The sequence below is a fragment of the Archocentrus centrarchus genome, chromosome 9 (genome assembly GCF_007364275.1).
Source record: "Archocentrus centrarchus isolate MPI-CPG fArcCen1 chromosome 9, fArcCen1, whole genome shotgun sequence".
Taxonomy (NCBI): Eukaryota; Metazoa; Chordata; class Actinopteri; order Cichliformes; family Cichlidae; genus Archocentrus; species Archocentrus centrarchus.
The window spans coordinates 6,185,224-6,202,510 of NC_044354.1; the positions used below are offsets into that span (position 1 = coordinate 6,185,224).

General features: G+C 41.6%; 1 protein-coding gene and 1 pseudogene across 1 annotated transcript; one reads left to right on the forward strand and one right to left on the reverse strand.

Annotated features, from left to right (window-relative positions):
• Positions 1-982: 982 nt before the first annotated feature.
• LOC115785878 (3-ketoacyl-CoA thiolase, mitochondrial) lies at positions 983-9,559 on the reverse strand. The gene is made up of 10 exons (XM_030737796.1): positions 9,426-9,559; positions 4,383-4,549; positions 4,139-4,267; positions 3,771-3,887; positions 3,484-3,631; positions 3,188-3,363; positions 2,971-3,100; positions 2,790-2,860; positions 1,631-1,785; positions 983-1,534 (listed from the first exon to the last, which is right to left on the reverse strand). Exons 1-10 carry the CDS (start codon positions 9,439-9,441, stop codon positions 1,453-1,455), a joined length of 1,191 nt encoding a protein of 396 aa, XP_030593656.1. The 5' UTR covers positions 9,442-9,559; the 3' UTR covers positions 983-1,452.
• A 240-nt stretch (positions 9,560-9,799) lies between these two features.
• LOC115785881 (39S ribosomal protein L40, mitochondrial-like) lies at positions 9,800-16,763 on the forward strand (annotated as a pseudogene).
• Positions 16,764-17,287: the final 524 nt, after the last annotated feature.

Consider the following 17,287-nt stretch of genomic DNA (forward strand, 5'->3'; position numbering starts at 1 on the left):
TGAACCAAAATTGATGAAACTTTGTGGAAATATTCCTCAGGGGCCCAGAACTTTTTTTTTTTTTTTTTTTTTTTTCCAGGGTGAAAGATCAAGGTCACCAAAAATATTTAAAAATGTAACAATTTGGTTTGGTATTTTAAAGGGTACATAAACTGAATAAAATATATCCAAACTATATAAAAATACAATTTCATGTTTTACAGTTTTTAAAAGCCAATAAAATACATTTTTAGTTTTTGTGATCCAGTAATTTATGGAGTATGACAGCATTGGGTGGTATCTATTGCAGTATAATGTGTGCACATTGAAAATTTGGGGCGAGTGAGGTACAGGCTCTACTGAGTGTCCTTTTAGTTTTTTCCTTTTTTGTCATTCGGTTGTAAATTGTTGTGTTGCATAACCCAACTTGGGCCAAGCTGTAGCTGTCAGACTGATGGCGTCACATTCAACTTTGATATACAGATTTCATGTTCGACTCAATAACTGCAAGGAGCACAGGTCCTGTGGTTGCAAAACAGGCTCAAATGCATCATCCTTCCACCTCTGTGCTTGACAGTTGATATGAGGTGTTTGTGCTGACATGCTTGGATCTTACCAAACATAGTGCTGTGGATTGTAGCCAAATGTCTTCAGTTTGATCTCTTCTGTCCAGCTGTGCAGCTTTGCAAACCTAAGCTGTGCTGCATGTTCTTTCTAGAAATGAGAGGCTTTCTCCTGGCAACCCTTCCCAAAAAACATACTTGTTCCCCTTTCTGATTGTACTCTCATGAACTTTTAAATTTAACATGCTAACTGAGCATGCTATGTCGCTCTTGGTTTCTTTGCAATACTTTTTGAGCATTGCAAAGAAAAACAAATCTTATCTGCTAAATAAAATCTTTCATTCAAGAGCAGAAAAACAGGGGTGGGGGTGGTGGTGGTAGCTGCAACCAAATCTGATCATAAAAACATCACACATTTACTTTTTTTTTTTTTTCTTTTCACTTTTTACATTTTATTTCAGACTCTTTGACAAAGAAGTATAAGATCAGTTTGTGCCAGAGCCACCACAAGGACGTTTTTGACAACATTAAACCTTGATAGTAGAGTGACTGAGAACATTTTAAGGCAAATACCAGTTCCATCAAATCTCATTCTCAGTACAAACTGCATTGTTATAATATGCTACACATTTAACCATCATCAAGGACCAAGCACTGTATTTTAGGCACGTGTATAAATAGGCTTTTTTGCACCTTTGGGAATCAAGAACAGACAGACCGGTGAGCGTTTACTGGACTTCCCAGGCAACTCTAGTCTGAAATGTTTAGCGTACATTTTCTCATGAAAATGTGGAAATGCATTCCTTTTAGCATGTATCAACTGTATTTTATTTTACATTTGATTGGACGGTGCAGTTGCATGGAGGTCATTCTTCTGTAGGAATCCTTCTGATGCTGGCAGTTTCTTCTCTCAGCATTTTTCAATGATCATGGCGATGCCCTGACCACCGCCGATACAGGCAGACCCGATGGCATACTTGCCTCCTCGCCGCCTGTCAGAAAGTAAGAGAATTATTCAAAGCCACTTAATATAATGTGCAGAAATCTCCTTATTATATAACATAACATGCACTAAATGAGTACACTACCTGAGCTCATGCACCAGGTGAGTAGTGATGCGTGCTCCAGAAGCCCCGAGAGGATGACCAATGGCAATAGCTCCACTGTTAACATTGCTTTTCTCCGGGTCCAGTCCTAGAGCCTTAGCAACAGCCAAATACTGAGAGGCGAACGCCTCATTCACCTGTGCAAAGGATGACACTGCTGTGTATTCACCTCTTGAATAAATACACATATGAAATGCAGTGTTGGAAAAAGTTAATTTCTTCTCTACTACATTACACAACAACCCCAGTTTCTAATGAGAAAGGTTGCTTTTTCATTAAATGCAGAGAGTTTACAACAAGGTGCAAACCACTGGTTACACTAAAGAACAGACAGGCCAGATTAGACTGTGCCAGAAAACATCTAAAAGAGCCGGCGGAGTCTGAAAATAATCCTTGAACAGACGAAACCAAGATTAACTTGTACCAGAATCAAGTGTTTTAGAAGGAAATAAACAGATGAAGATGATGTGAAGTACACAAATCAGCTGTCAAACATGTTGGAGGCAGACTCACAAACAACAAATGAAGGCTTCTGCTGTAAAACTTAGCAGACCATCTCCAGGGAGAAACAAAGCGTTTGGTGATGTTTATGGTTCTGGATTTTCATTCAACTATTGAAAAGTAATCCTTATAGTTAAAATTGTGTTAGTTTGTCAAATTTTGAGCCTCTAAAAGTAGGAAATTATGTATAAAAATGTCTGTAATTCCTCTGGGGTTTAGTTAAACCCCTTGATTTAAAGCTCAAAGTCTGCATTAAAATAAAAACTTGACTGTTTGCTTTAAAAGCCATTGTAGTGATGTAAAAAGGCAACATTTAAAAAAACTGTGTCACTGCCCAAATGTGTATGACTTAACTGTATTTATGTGCATTCTGCTGATAACAGTCAGAAGATAATAGTACCTAAGTAAAAGATCTTGGTTCAAAAATCTTGATCTTGGTTAAAAAATCAAACGTGCTGTGGTGACCCCTTGTGAATAAGGGAGTAACCAAAAGCAGCTTTTATTTTGAACCTTTATCAACATATTATTTTCAGGGTTTTTTTTTTTTTAATTACTCATAATTGAATATTTTTAAGTTGTTGCATTACTTCTTTTACTTACAAAAGAATGATCATATAGTCAAAAAGTCTCTGTAACAAACCTCCACCAGATCCATGTCACTGAGAGTCAAACCGGCTTTTTTAAGAGCTTCTGTGACTGCTTGAACAGGACCTAAAATGAGTAAAGGAAAGCTGAAATTCTTATCATAAAAAAGGTTGGATAATGAATCCTTTTAATCCAAAGGGACCAGATTACATTTTTAAGACAGCAGTGTTGCTAACCTATTCCCATGATGCTTGGGTCACAGCCTATCGCATGATAGGCCACGATTCTGGCCAGGGGAGTGAGCTTGTGTTCCTTCAGAGCATCCTCACTTGCTATCACCAAAGCAGCAGCACCATCAGATATACCCTGGAGATGGAGAAGATAGGTTAAATTAGTAGGTTAGCTCTTGTGGTAAAAGCTGGACAATAGTCAGCACCTCAAGCATAAACTCACAGAGGCGTTAGCAGCAGTAACGGTCCCTTCCTTTTTGAAGACAGGAGGTAGTTTGGCCATTTGTTCCAGTGTGGTTTCAGGCCGAGGATGCTCATCACGAGCCATGAGCACTTTGCCTTTCTTAGTTTTCACCTCAATAGGAGCAATTTCTGCTGTGTAGTAACCACCCTCATGAGCTGTCAACAGAATGCAGTTAAAGCTTAGAGTTTAAGACTCAGCTGGCTTCAAACAGCAACTGATACTGCCCAAAATGAGGCAGACCATGAAAAGGTATCAAAAACCAGGATCTGCCTTACCTGCCTTCCACTTTTGTTGAGTCTGGTATGCATAGTTGTCACAGTCTTCTCGGGTGATCTTGTATTTCTCTGCCAGGTTTTCTGCTGTCATGCCCATTGACGTATTGACATGCAGGTCAGTCAGCCCAGCCCACAAACCATCCTCTAGCTGGCAGGCAGATGAAGAGAGGTTTATATTTTTGTTAAAGTTCATGTCTAATACCAAAGCTTGTAATTATGGTCATGTATATTTATAACAAGTGTTCAGAGATCAGATTTTAGAGTTAAAAAAAAAAAAAAAAGCCAACCTTTAGATCGACTCCTAATTTTACACCAAATCGTACGTTGCGAAGAGTATAGGGAGCCTGGCTCATATTCTCTGAACCTCCACAGAGTACCACCTCTGACTCCCTGAGGCAAATCTCCTACAAACACAAGTGAGAAAGTTTTAAGGAAATGGACAATCTTCTCTTAAAAGCCCTTGTAAAGTCCAGATATTATCTTATATTTACTTTTCTTGTTTGTATGTTGATAGAAAGACATTCAATATATCATTTTCTGCTTTGGCCAACCCCTCGTCTCTGATTTCATTTACCCTGTGCCTCATTTGTAAATACCTGTAAAAAAGTCTTTGATCTGACAGATTTTGTTTTACATTAATTAGTTTAGTGCTTACCTGAGCTCCACTGATGATGGACTGAAAACCAGAGCCACACAGTCTGTTCACAGTGAAAGCAGGCACTGGGATCGGTACACCGCACCTCAGACCCACATGACGAGCGATGTAAGGTGCATCAGGTGAGCTCTGACAGCAGGTAAGTAGATCAAAAAAGAATCAGTAAGAGACAACAGTAGTCAGAACATTTATAATTCATGTAACATTGTGCCTTTTCATGCAGTGTTGTATGTGTGATTAGTACCTGAATGACATTTCCCACGATGACACTGTTTACAAGCTCTGGGGCCACACCCCCTGCAGCGAGGGCAGCTTTGGCTGCATGCTCAGCCAAGTCTGTTGCAGTGCGATCCTTCAGTGCTCCACCATAGGTACCAAATGGAGTGCGCTTGGCAGCTACAATAAATACACCTAGAAAAAAAAGAAGCATTTTAGTTTAGAGTTAACACCACCGACCACTGAGCTACAGCCAGATTGTAGCGGGGGACAAAGAGAGAAGATTTGTGGAGGGATAATCTTTGTAAACCCAGCCATTCTGCTGCTAGTACACTTATCCATAACTTTGGTCACAAAGCTTAATATACTTGCAAGTTAACCCAGGGGTTCCCACTGTGTGTGTGTGTGTTTTTAACAAAGCTGAAACTATACTATTTGGGGGGCTGGGGGTGGTGGTGGTGGGGGTGTAATATGAAGCAGTTAAATGCATATTACAGTCAGTGGATCTCCCACTGCCCCCTGGCTGGAGCCTTGGTGGTGTTGAGCTGTCTAAGAGTAGCTATAAAGACAAATCTCAGAAGCAGCCTTGGTCAACAAGTTCAGACATGTTGACCAATATGTTTTTCATATTAATGCTTATAGTGTCTAAGTTTAAGTGTCTCTATTACTGAACTCTATAGCCCCCCATCTGTGCACAGAGTTCTGTGGGATCTTCCAGGAATGGTGACACGATGTTCCAGACAACTGATTAGTCAGTAGGTCTGCAGCATAAGTTACAATGACAGTGTGTACCTTATAAGTGATGAAACTGCAAAGCACAGAAAACCCAGGGTTAACCCTGAAGTTACTTGGATAAGGTGAAATCATGCTTTGGAGTCCAGGCCTCAGCTTTTATTACTTTAGTATATGTTCCTGCTATGTCTTCATTCCTTGGATTATTTCTACTCCATGTTCCTGGATGTGGGTACTCCTCCTTGATGATCACTGCATCCAGCAGGGTGTCAAAGTGAGGGCTGAATAGCAAGGACTTTAATCCAACATCAGATTCATTAAATGGGATTTGAGGAGCAAGACATTTGTTTCAGGAAGAAGCACATTATGGTTGGCAGAGTATTTACATCTACTACATTATTTATACATAATCCTCATTACTGAAGTAGGACAGAAGATCAACTATACAACAACTATATCAATAACCATATCTTCTAAGAACTGATCAAAAAGATACAGCAGCATTTTGAGTAAAAAAAACAAAACAAAACAAAACAAAAAACTGGTTTCAAGTTCCCAGTACCTTAGTAGGAATGATCTCTATTTTGAAATGCTGTGCTGATATGCCTTTTAAAGAGACTGGACTATTGATTAATGTTTGCTACGTGTCAGGAACTGCAGGATGCTTTGACCTGAGATTGGGTTTGCACAGCACTAGGCAAACATTATAGTAACACCTGACGCATGCAGCTGGAGTCTGTTTAATGTTGAGTAATATGCCCCAATTTCTGTTTCTTTTTTTAATACTCCACTCTGCATGTGGAAACAGCACCAAAGGCCACCGAGGAAGAAGCCTTCCGCCACCTGGCTACACCTAGAAATTCTGTCCATACAAATTATGAACAGAATCGGTGACAAAGGGCAGCCCTGACGGAGTCCAACACCCACAGGAAATGAATCCGACTTATTACCGGCTATACGGACCAAGCTCTCACTGCGGTTGTACAAAGACTGAATGGCCCGCAACAACGGGCCAGACACCCCATACTCCCGCAGGACCTCCCAAAGGACACCCCGAGGGACGCGGTCGAATGCCTTCTCCAAGTCCACAAAGCACATGTAGACTGGTTGGGCAAACTCCCACGCACACTCGAATATCCTTGAGAGGATAAAGAGCTGGTCCAGCGTTCCGCGACCAGGTCGAAAACCGCATTGTTCCTCCTGGATCCAAGGTTCGACTAACGGACGGACCCTCCTTTCCAGCACCCTGGCATAGACCTTACCGGGGAGGCTGAGGAGTGTGATCCCCCGAAAGTTGGAGCACACCCTCCGGTCTCCCTTCTTAAAGATGGGGACCACCACCCCGGTCTGCCAATCCATTGGCACTGCCCCAGATCTCCACGCGATGTTGCAGAGGCGTGTCAACCAAGACAGCCCTACAACATCCAGAGCCTTCAGGAACTCAGGGCGAATCTCGTCCACCCCAGGGGCCCTGCCACCAAGGAGTTGTTTAACTACCTCAGTGACCTCACCCCCAGTGATGGTCAAGTCATCTCCCTCGTCCCCAGACTCTGCTTCCACTACAGAAGGCGTGTCAGTGGGATTCAGGAGGTCCTCGAAGTATTCCTTCCACCGACTATAGCCTCAGTTGAAGTCAGCAGCACCCCACCCGCACTATAAACCGTGTGAGTGGCGCACTGCTTTCCCCTCCTGAGTCGCTTGACAGTTTGCCAGAATCGCTTCGATGCCGTCCGAAAGTCTTTTTCCATAGCCTCACCGAACTCCTCCCACACCCGAGTTTTTGCTTCGGCCACTGCCCGAGCTGCATTCCGCTTGGCCTGTCGATACCTGTCAGCTGCCTCCGGAGTCCCACAGGCTAACCAAGCCCGATAGGACTCTTTCTTCAGCTTGATGGCTCCCTTCACCTCCGGTGACCACCATCTGGTTCGGGGGTTACCACCACGACAGGCACCAACCACCTTGCAGCCACAGCTCTGAGCAGCAGCCTCAACAATGGAGGTGCGGAACATGGTCCATTCGGACTCAATGTCCTCAGCCTCCCTCGGAATGCTGTCGAAGTTCTGCCGGAGGTGGGAGTTGAAGATCTCCCGGACTGGGGCTTCTGCCAGGCGTTCCCAGCACACCCTCACAATACATTTAGGTGTGCCAGGTCATGCTTCCCTTAGGCAGTATTATTAGAAAGCACTGCATCAATTTCCATTGTTATGCAGATGATACTCAGCTTTACCTATCAATGAAGCCAGATGACACACATCAATTAGTTAAACTGCAGGAATGTCTTAAAGATATTAAGGCCTGGATGACCTCTAATTTCCTGCTTCTAAATTCAGATAAAACTGAAATTCTTGTTCTCGGCCCCACAAATCTTAGAAACATGGTGTCTAACCAGATACTTACTTTGGATGGCATTACTTTGGCCTCCAGTAACACTGTGAGAAATCTTGGAGTCATTTTTGACCAGGATATGTCCTTCAATGCACATATTAAACAAATATGTAGGACCGCTTTTTTGCATTTGCGCAATATTTCTAAAATTAGAAACATCCTTTCTCAGAGTGATGCTGAAAAGCTAATTCATGCATTTATTACTTCTAGGGTGGACTATTGTAATTCATTATTATCAGGCTGTCCTAAAAGCTCCTTGAAAAGCCTTCAGCTGATCCAAAATGCTGCAGCTAGAGTCCTGACAGGGACTAGAAAGAGAGAGCAGATTTCTCCCATATTGGCTTCTCTTCATTGGCTCCCTGTTAAATCTAGAATAGAATTTAAAATCCTTCTCCTCACCTACAAGGTCTTAAATAATCAGGCACCATCTTATCTCAAAGACCTCATAGTACCATATCACCCCAACAGAGCACTTCGCTCTCAGACTGCTGGCTTACTTGTGGTTCCTAGGATACTTAAGAGTAGAATGGGAGGCAGAGCCTTCAGCTTTCAGGCGCCTCTTCTGTGGAACCAGCTTCCAGCTTGGATTCGGGAGACAGACACCCTCTCTATTTTTAAGATTAGGCTTAAAACTTTCCTTTATGATAAAGCTTATAGTTAGGGCTGGATCAGGTGACCCTGAACTATCCCTTAGTTATGCTGCTATAGGCCTAGTCTGCTGGGGGGTTTACATAATGCACTGTTTCTTCTCATTCACCTTATTTACTTTGTTTATACTCCACTCTGCATTTAATCATTAACTGATATTAATCTCTGGTTCTCTTCCACAGCATGTCTTTCTCTCCTCTCAGCCCAACCGGTCTCGGCAGATGACTGCCCCTCCCTGAGCCTGGTTCTGCTGGAGGTTTCTTCCTGTTAAAAGGGAGTTTTTCCTTTCCACTGTCGCCAAGTGCTGCTCATAGGGGGTCGTTTTGACTGTTGGGTTTTCTCTGTATTATTGTAGGGTCTTTACCCACAATACAAAGCGCCTTGAGGCGACAGTTTGTTGTGATTTGGAGCTATATAAATAAAATTGAATTGAATTGAATTGAATTAATCAAACTGTATTTACTAATACAGCCACTACAAAAATGTATGACAGCTTTTTTTTTTTTTTTTTTTTTTTTTTTTTTTTTTTGGAATAGTCTTTTTTTCACGTTAACAATGAGACTAAAGACCAATTCTCCTACAGACGTGTTGCTAACTGAGAGGTTTAAGTGACCTGAAGTCCTTATAGATAATTTCGCTGGTTAAACTTTTACTCCATATTCATGTAACTGTAATAATGAGAAAAACTAAAATATTTCCTCTGCAGGAAAGCTGCTATGAAAATGGTCATGGTAACGTTTTAAAGTTTTCTGCCCTTTTTTGAACAACAATAAGGAGCTTAAAGTTCAACACGTCCAGGCTGTGTTTATGTAAACACAGCCAGCCTATCGAAAAATTCAAACAGCAAAACCATGAAACACAGTAATGCAAATGAACTCGGACAGTTTCTGTTTATATGCAATTAAAACAGATTTAAAGCAGGATTTTACCTTCACTTAGTAAAAACGTCAGACCATATGCTGCATTTATTACAGAGTCACACGCATGACTATAGCTGAAAGGTATAGTTTTCTTTTGCCAAAACTAGCGTCCTCAAATTTTTAAATGTTTCTAATTAAATGTTTAAATTTCTGAATTGAGTAACAGGAAGGGGAGCAGCTGTATAAATAATACTGGTACTATCTTGTCACCTTTCCCCTATATTGCAGTACGACGGTGTGGAAACGAGATTTCTTGGCATTTTTACTGAATGAAACATCGATTTTAAGGCAACACGGTGTGTCCTAGATACTGATCATTTTCAATCAGCCCAACTAGAAAACCTGCCTGATTTAGTCAAACTACTGAATTAATCGGGTTTGTTTACCTCTGAGAAGTGCCATGATGCAGAGTCAACAGTCCTGCACTGACCGGATCAAAGTTTTTAGGCTGATTTCTCGCTGCGTGGAGAATATAAACCCCAGAGGCCACCGCGACCTTTCACTCAAATATCTCCGCCCGTTAACTTTTTGCTCCTTCGTGAAGATTCGACAAAATATCTACGCGAAACTTCAAACAAGCGCACCATTAAATATTAAAAGTATAATGAATGAACATTATTTTATAATGATTATATTGACATGTATTTCTACACCCACCTTTTTATTTGATTTCCTTGATTTTTTTTTTCTTAATGCGAGAATGTGCGGACGTTAATTTGAGCGCACACTTGTTTGAAACGTCATCTTCTAGCGACGTGTTGGAGGTTATCGCACCAGGGGAAGTGTGAATGTTTGTTAGTCCGGACCCGAAACTGAGTTAAAGGTAGAAGCAGAAACACATTCAAAACATGTCTTCGGTTCTTTCGCGGTGTCTGTGCGGGGTTTTATCACGACAGGCCCAGCCGGCGAGGTGAGCAATGGTTGTACGTTGTGAACGAACTGCGTTAGCTGCGTGGACCTAATAGAGCTAAATGCGTTAAAGCTGTAGTAACTACTAGGGGATAACGTTTATGAGGCATACCATCAGTATACGAAAAAGAGGTGTTGAAGCTAGGCTATGAACAGAGGTGGAGGTGATGCTCAGTGAGCAGCAGTATGGCTCATGTCGAGAAACAGCGTTAGAGATGACATGTTTGCTTTGAGAGTGTTGAGCAGATGGAAGAGATGGAGAGTTGGGGTATGCACTATAAGTGGAATGGCAGTCAGTAGACGCAAGACACAATACGTGTGTCACAGTGACGTGCGGTGAGGTTTGTGTCGGGTGAGGCAGTGACTCGTCTGCAGTCCGATGTTTACATATATGAACCCAAAATAGAACCTTATGTTTCAATTTTAAATATGCAACTGATTAATTATGCTTTAATCAACTCCATACTGTTCCACAATGATGGCAAGAAAAACAAAATATTTAATGTAAGGTCAAACTATTTTTGGAGGGGGGGGGGGTCTCTTTTTCAAATTAAAAAAACATGTATACCTTTATTTGAAGATAAAGTCCATACGCCTATATTTCTCCATGAATATCTCCGTCATTCTGTTGCACACTGCTGCAGCACTTCCCCCTATCGGTGCGGCACGGTACTTTCTGCCTCACCCTGTGTATTTTCACCGTGCGTTTATGACCGATTACAAAGAATAAACATGTCACACACATTCATTCAATATGTTAGACAGAATGTGGAGCATCAGCATGTGTAATCAAACATGTATATTGGCGATATAAAGAGAGACAACAATGGGCATGCGCCAACCGCCTGCTTCATTTATTGTATGTGACACAGCGTCACCAGAGGTGAGCCACAGCACTGCACTGGCTCACCCCGCATTTCTTCCATGTGTTTGAACAGGCAATGCCTAAATTCGCGATTTTGACCATTAAAGGATTGAAATAATTCAGAAAATAGTTTCATAAAACAGTTTTATCCACGGGTTTCTGGAAGAGCACACGTAGGCTGCCATGACAGACTGCTACTTCCGCTGTTCGGTTTTATACTTCCGGTTACCCAAAGTTACAGCCAGAGTTGATGACAAAATTCGTTTACTTTGTGCTGTAACAGGCGGCTTTATTAGTTGGAACATGAGCTCGGATTCAACCTGTGCTGTTGTCGGTTGTCACTACATCAGTCTGTACATTTTTTCAAATTATTTTATTCTGTAAATTTGTTCTTTTTCCCCCCAAATTATACTACTCAGTTGCACATCCTATTACTGTATTTTCTCCTTGTGTTTTAAGTTTTCCTTTAATGTACAGCCTCTTTTTTTTTTTTTTTTTTACGTTATTTTATTTATAGTGTGACACTACAGTATACAGCCTACACAAAGCTTAAACAATGCCTGCCTTCATGTAAACACGTAGCAGTTAGCAAGATGACAGCTGCGTGTCTCCCCGATCACGGCTTTCGGCCAGTCCAGTGTTTCTGTTTCAGTGATCTGAACACTCCAGATAATTGATATACCTTCCACAGAATAGCTGCAGCATCACTACATGATTTCCCCAATCCGGGCTACAGGAACAGCTGACTGTCTCCACCACTCCACTTTCCCTTAGCATGACCCATGCTAAGGGATGCTTAGCTTGGCCGATGCGCTGGCTCGGCTCTACAGCTACTTTAAGGAAAACAACGTTGCCTTGTTTGTTAAGCATTACTTTATTGATTTTATTGCTTTGAAGGTAATCTGGTGCTCTTATAATTACGCGATTTCCCCGCCATCAACACTTTCGGAAAACACAAGGTAACTGATAATGTCGATGTAGCTGACAATCAGGCCATAATTTCATGTCATTTACACAAGTGATGGGTGAGGCACTGTTACCTCACTGCTTTTTAAAACATCCTTGCAATATCTCCACCTCCGATGTTGTACCATTTAGGCCAGATAAAAGAAACTGCAGTGTTAAAATGTTAAACTGAACGGCAAGTGTGTAAGCCCGCAACCGTGAACAACAGCGCAAACGGAAGTAAACAACCGGTTTCCGCTATGAATTATGGGTAGTGGCGCGAAGTCAGGAATACTGTGGATAGAACAGTCAAGTGGTCAAATGTATTTTCTCTCATCATTGTTAGTATTTTACTTGTCGTTATGACACGGGAGGCACTGCCTCACCTGCGTCCCCTGACTGCACGTCACTGGTGTCTGAATGAGAAGGGGTCAGGTGTAACAGTGAAGCTGCAAGGAGTAGAGATAGTGAAGCTGGATGAATTTAAATACCTGGGGGCAACCATCCAAAGCAACGGACAGTGTAAAAGAGAGGTGAAGAAGAGACTGCAGGCAGGGTGGAAACGAGTGTTGGATGATTTCTGACAGAAGTAGTAAAAGTGAAAGAGAAGATTTACAAGATTATGGTGAGAGCTGCTGTGATGTATAGTTTGGAGATGGTGGCACTGTCAAAAAGACAGGAGACAGAGCTGAAGATGGTAAGATTTTCATTGGGAGTGAGCAGGATTAGAAATTAGTATATCAGGTTGAGCAGTTTGTAGATGTGCAGAGGAGGCATGGGCAATATATTGGACAAAGTATTTTAAAGATGGAGCTGCTAGACAGGAGGAAAAGAGAAAGCTCAGAGAGGAAGTCCACGGATAAAGTGAAGGAGGTCATGCAGATTTGCAGCAGGGCCGGTAGTATTGAATAGATATGTATCTTGGTAATATTGTCTTCTTAAAGGAAATACACAAACTTGGTAGAGAAATCTTGTTTCTGCAGCTGAGAAATACTTAAGCATCCACACACAGCTTCAGCAGGTGTTGTACTTTGATCTGTATTGTTTTGCAGCTCTCTGCTGGGAGAACACCATGCTGTACAGAGTCCTTGGTTTGCACCAGTGATGACCCAGAAGATGCTTGCTCCACTGAGGTATGATTCACGTTCAGTGACAAACCAAGTCATAGCTTAGGTTTACTACAACTATCATTTCATTATTTTTTTCATTAGCTTAATTCACCGACGTTATAATAGTTTATAATACTGATAGCAAAGATCCATCTTGTGACCGAATGTGTTCACATAGAGTTGTGATCTGTGTTATTCAAGAGCTGAGCCGAAGAAGAAGAAAGTGGACCCAAGAAGGGAGCAGATGATGAGAGCATCTGAAAAAGAAGCTGAAGAAACTGGAGAAGGTTCCACCTGAGCTTATCCCTATAGAGGACTTCATCACTCCAACCAAATGCTTTGATGAAACCAGGTGCAGCTCATTTCTTGTCTGTGCTCATAACTGTCACATGGAAGTAATGAAACTTTAGCTTGCAGATCATGTGTTAACACACATTTAAATTACTTCTTGTTGTTTGCTAATGACCTGAAAACCCTAAAGTCAAAAAAGTATTTAAAGGTGGGCAGATATGAGTCATCAGAAGTAAAAAGAAGGGGAAAAGAAATGTTCTCATTCCTTAAGTAAAAGAAGCAACAGATCAAGCAGCTGTATCGGTCCAAGGTGTAAAGCTGAATATGTGTCATGGTCACTCCATCCATGGAGACGACTTTGCTCCACAGCCAGCAAAGGAAATCTGAGCTGATGTGAAAGGTTAAATCCAAGACTGTTCTCCACATCAGAGGCAAAAACACTCAAAAAAGATTTTAATTTGATAATGCTCCTCAAATAAATTAATGCTTTTTTCCTCCATAACAAAAGAGTCACAGCTGTGCTAATAAAATGTAAACAGAAAAGATACAGAGCAAAAACAGCAAAAGGCTGACTTTAAAAAGCCAGTCTCCAGTGAAGTAGACTTCACCAAAGTGCTTCCCCCTGTGTGTACTCCTGTACATGTAGTACTCTGTGCAAATAACAAAAGATGTAAACAGACTGAATGAAAAAAATTCCATCCTTCAGTCAGCAGGGTTCTAGCCAGCTCAGTAAATCCATAGACATATGCACTGACTTATCACAGCGACGGGCCCACCCATCTATGTATCCGCTGGCTGCATCACGAGTCCTCTTGCTTGTGATATTTTCTGATAAATGGACTAATGGTTAAATACTCATTCAAAGCACTTGCTACAAGTTTCATTCACCCGATTCACCCCAGCATTGTCTTTCACACACACACACACACACACACACACACACACACACACACTCCCATGGATTCATTGGGAGCAACATGCCAACTTGCTCAAGGATATTTCAGTATGCAGACTAGAGAAGTCAGGGATCCGCTGACCTTCTTGTCTGGTAGATGACCAGCTCTGCAGCCACTTTTCACAGAGACATCGCCTCTTCAAAAGGCAGCTGATGTTCTACTGAGACACGATTATTGCTGGCTGATATTTTGCGTTATCGTGACAGTCCTAATGTCTTCATGGTTTTCCAAAACATTAATGAAAACATCTTTTTGCATTAAGGCTGTGAGACATTCAAACAGCATTAAAACTTTTAAATTGCTCATTTGAATACCATTTATGAGTATAGACTTTTAAGTACTTTAAATTAATGTTCATAATTCTTTCAAAGGGAACGCGCCGCTCCAAGGCTGTCATTTGAAGAAAGTGAGGGTCGAGCCCTGCTGCTCAAGGAGTGGAGTCGATACAAACAGGTTACCACTTACTTATCACACCTGCGTCACTAAAGCTTTTATAGAAAATGTTACATCTGACCCCAGCTCTCCATCACATACACTTAGTGGTGCCGTATCTGTCTGCTGTTCTTGCAGAAGCAGCACATGGCTGAAATGGAGGCGATTGAACTGGCTTTGGAAGCACAGAGGGAGGCGCTGGAGGAGCTCATACTGGAGTCTGAGGAGCTGTACCGAGCAGCACTGAAGCCAGACCTGCTTCTTATTCCCTTTGTTTGTGAAGGTCCCGTCTATACACCAGCAATATCCAATTATGATGCTCCTGATGGGAAATACAAAGACATCACTAAAGTCTACACACAGTGACTGACGAGGAGTGGCTTGGTATGTCTGAACATTATTCACCAAGCAAAAATGCAGCTTTTCAGGACACTGCGTGTCTTCATTTCATGTGAGTTTGAGTTTGTCACGTTAACATTTCTGTCTATAATAATGAAAGAAAACAAAAAATGTACATCTTTTTATTGATCCTTTTCTTTTTTTTCTGAATCTTTGAACATTTCATGTTATAAGGCAGAAAACTTTGGTTTCCTCCGGTCTCTAAAATGTACTGGATTGGTGAAACACCAATCTTCCACATGACAAACCCCCTTTTGATGTTTTCATGGTGGAGAGCACTGTCTAACATGCTGGACCAAAATTTCCCATAGGTGTTTAACTAGGTTAAGCTGAGGTTACTGTGAAAGCCATAGCATATAAGTCACATAATACTCATACTATATTTCATGCCTTATTTAATGCTGTGTGGACAGAGGTATTGTCTTCCTGAAAGAGAAGACTCCCATCAGAACAGAAGTATTTGATCACAAGATAAAGGTGATCACTCAGAGTAACTCTGTATTGATTTCTAGTGACCATTCACTCTAAAAACCACTAATGAATCCAAACTATATCAACAAGCGCAACAGAGTCACCAGATCCCCTCTTTGGAAGGGTCAGAGTTTCGGGGACTCCCTTTAATTCTTCACCCCCTGATCACCAGGTCAGCACCTTGTGCTGCAGTTTGAGTCCTTGGCTTAGTGTTTCTTCCTCTTGTATCTAGTTGCCTATGTTGTGTTCTTGTTCCTCTAGTGTGGGTGTTATAGTCCCTCAGTTTGCCAGCTTCCCTGTGTTGTATCAAGTCGGCATTTGTTTCCAGGTCTATTTCCTGTTTTACTTAGGCAGTCCTTTGTATCGTGTGCTTTGTGTTCTGTTTTGCTTCCCTTGTCTTGTTCAGTTGTGCTCCCTGATTACCTCGTGTGCGTGCATAAATTGTCTGTGTCCTCCTCGTGTTCTTTGTCATGTCATCTCACTTAGGTAGTCTGTTTCCTGGTTTATTCCTAGTAGTTGAATTATTAGCTCCAGTTGAGCTTTCCTAGTTTCCTTGTATCCAATGTGCAACCAGCAATAATGCTGTGTATTTCTAATAAAGTTGTGTATTTCTGAGTTCACGCTTTCCCTCCCGAGTCCTGTGTTTGGGTCCTTATCCTGCCTGTGACACTGCAACTTCTTGCCATCATTGTTGAACAGTATGGAGTTGATTAAAGCATAATTAATCATTAACATAATTCAAATTGAAATATAAGGTTCTATTTTGGGTTCATATATGAGAACATCTGACTCCAGAAAAGTCAGTGCCTCAACCGTCACAAACCTCACCGCATGTCACTGCTTCCTGTGTTGTGTCAAGCCCATGTTTTGTTTCTGTGTCTATCCTAGTCTTACCTGTCTGTATTTTATCTGCAGCCTCCTATATGTGCATGCAGACGGGCACCCCAGAATTTCGGAATGTCAGCCAGACATCCCAACACAAGCCAATTCAGTCTTTTGCGTCATTGTGGAGAAATTTTGGCTCTCTCTTCTTAAAATGTTGCTTCAGCTCACTGACATTTGGACTTTGACTGGGCCATTGTAACACCTTCATTACCTCACCAACCAAAAGGTCGAGGGAGGTTATGTTTTTACCCCTGTTTGTTTGTCTCTGTTAGCAATATAACTTAAAATGTTTTTAAACCAAAATTGATGAAACTTTGTGAAAACATTCCTTAGGGGCCCAAGAACTTATCTCATTCTCAAAGTCAAAGGTCAAGGTCACTGATGATTAAAAAAATATAAAAAAAAAAATGAAATGTGAACTACAAACCCTACACAAAAATCACACACATACACAGTTCATATTTCAGCAAAGATAGCAGAAAAAGGAAAAAAAAACTATTCTCTTGTAGATTGTTCTGTTGCATGACCCAGCTTGGGGCAAGCTTTAGCTGTCAGACTGATGGCCTCACATTTGACTTTAAAATACTTTGGTGTACAGAGGAGTTCATGGTCGACTCAATTACTGCAAGGAGCACAGGTCCTGTGGCTACAAGACAAGCTCAGTGGATCGCCCTGTGCTTGACAGTTGATATGAGGTGTTTGTGCTGACATGCTTGGATCTTACCAAACATGGTGCTGTGGATTGTAGCCAAATATTTCCAGTTTGATCTGTCCAGTGGACACTGAACCAGAGATCTTGTGATTTGTTCACGTGCAGCTTTGCAAACCTAAGCTGTGCTGCATCTACTTTCTAGAAATGAGAGGCTCTTTCCTGGAAACCCGTTAAAAAAAAAACTTGCTCACATTCCTAATTATAATCTGATGAACTTTAACATTTAACATGCTGACTGACCCATGTAGAGTCTGATATGTCGCTCTTGGTTTCT

Excerpts from the sequence above, each read along its gene's own strand:
- LOC115785878 (XM_030737796.1), bottom strand. Across the intron at positions 3,101-3,187 it reads TTACTGCTGCTAACGCCTCT|GGTATATCTGATGGTGCTGC; the intron begins GTGAGTTTATGC and ends CTCCATCTCCAG. Across the intron at positions 1,786-2,789 it reads GTGACATGGATCTGGTGGAG|GTGAATGAGGCGTTCGCCTC; the intron begins GTTTGTTACAGA and ends TCCTTTGCACAG.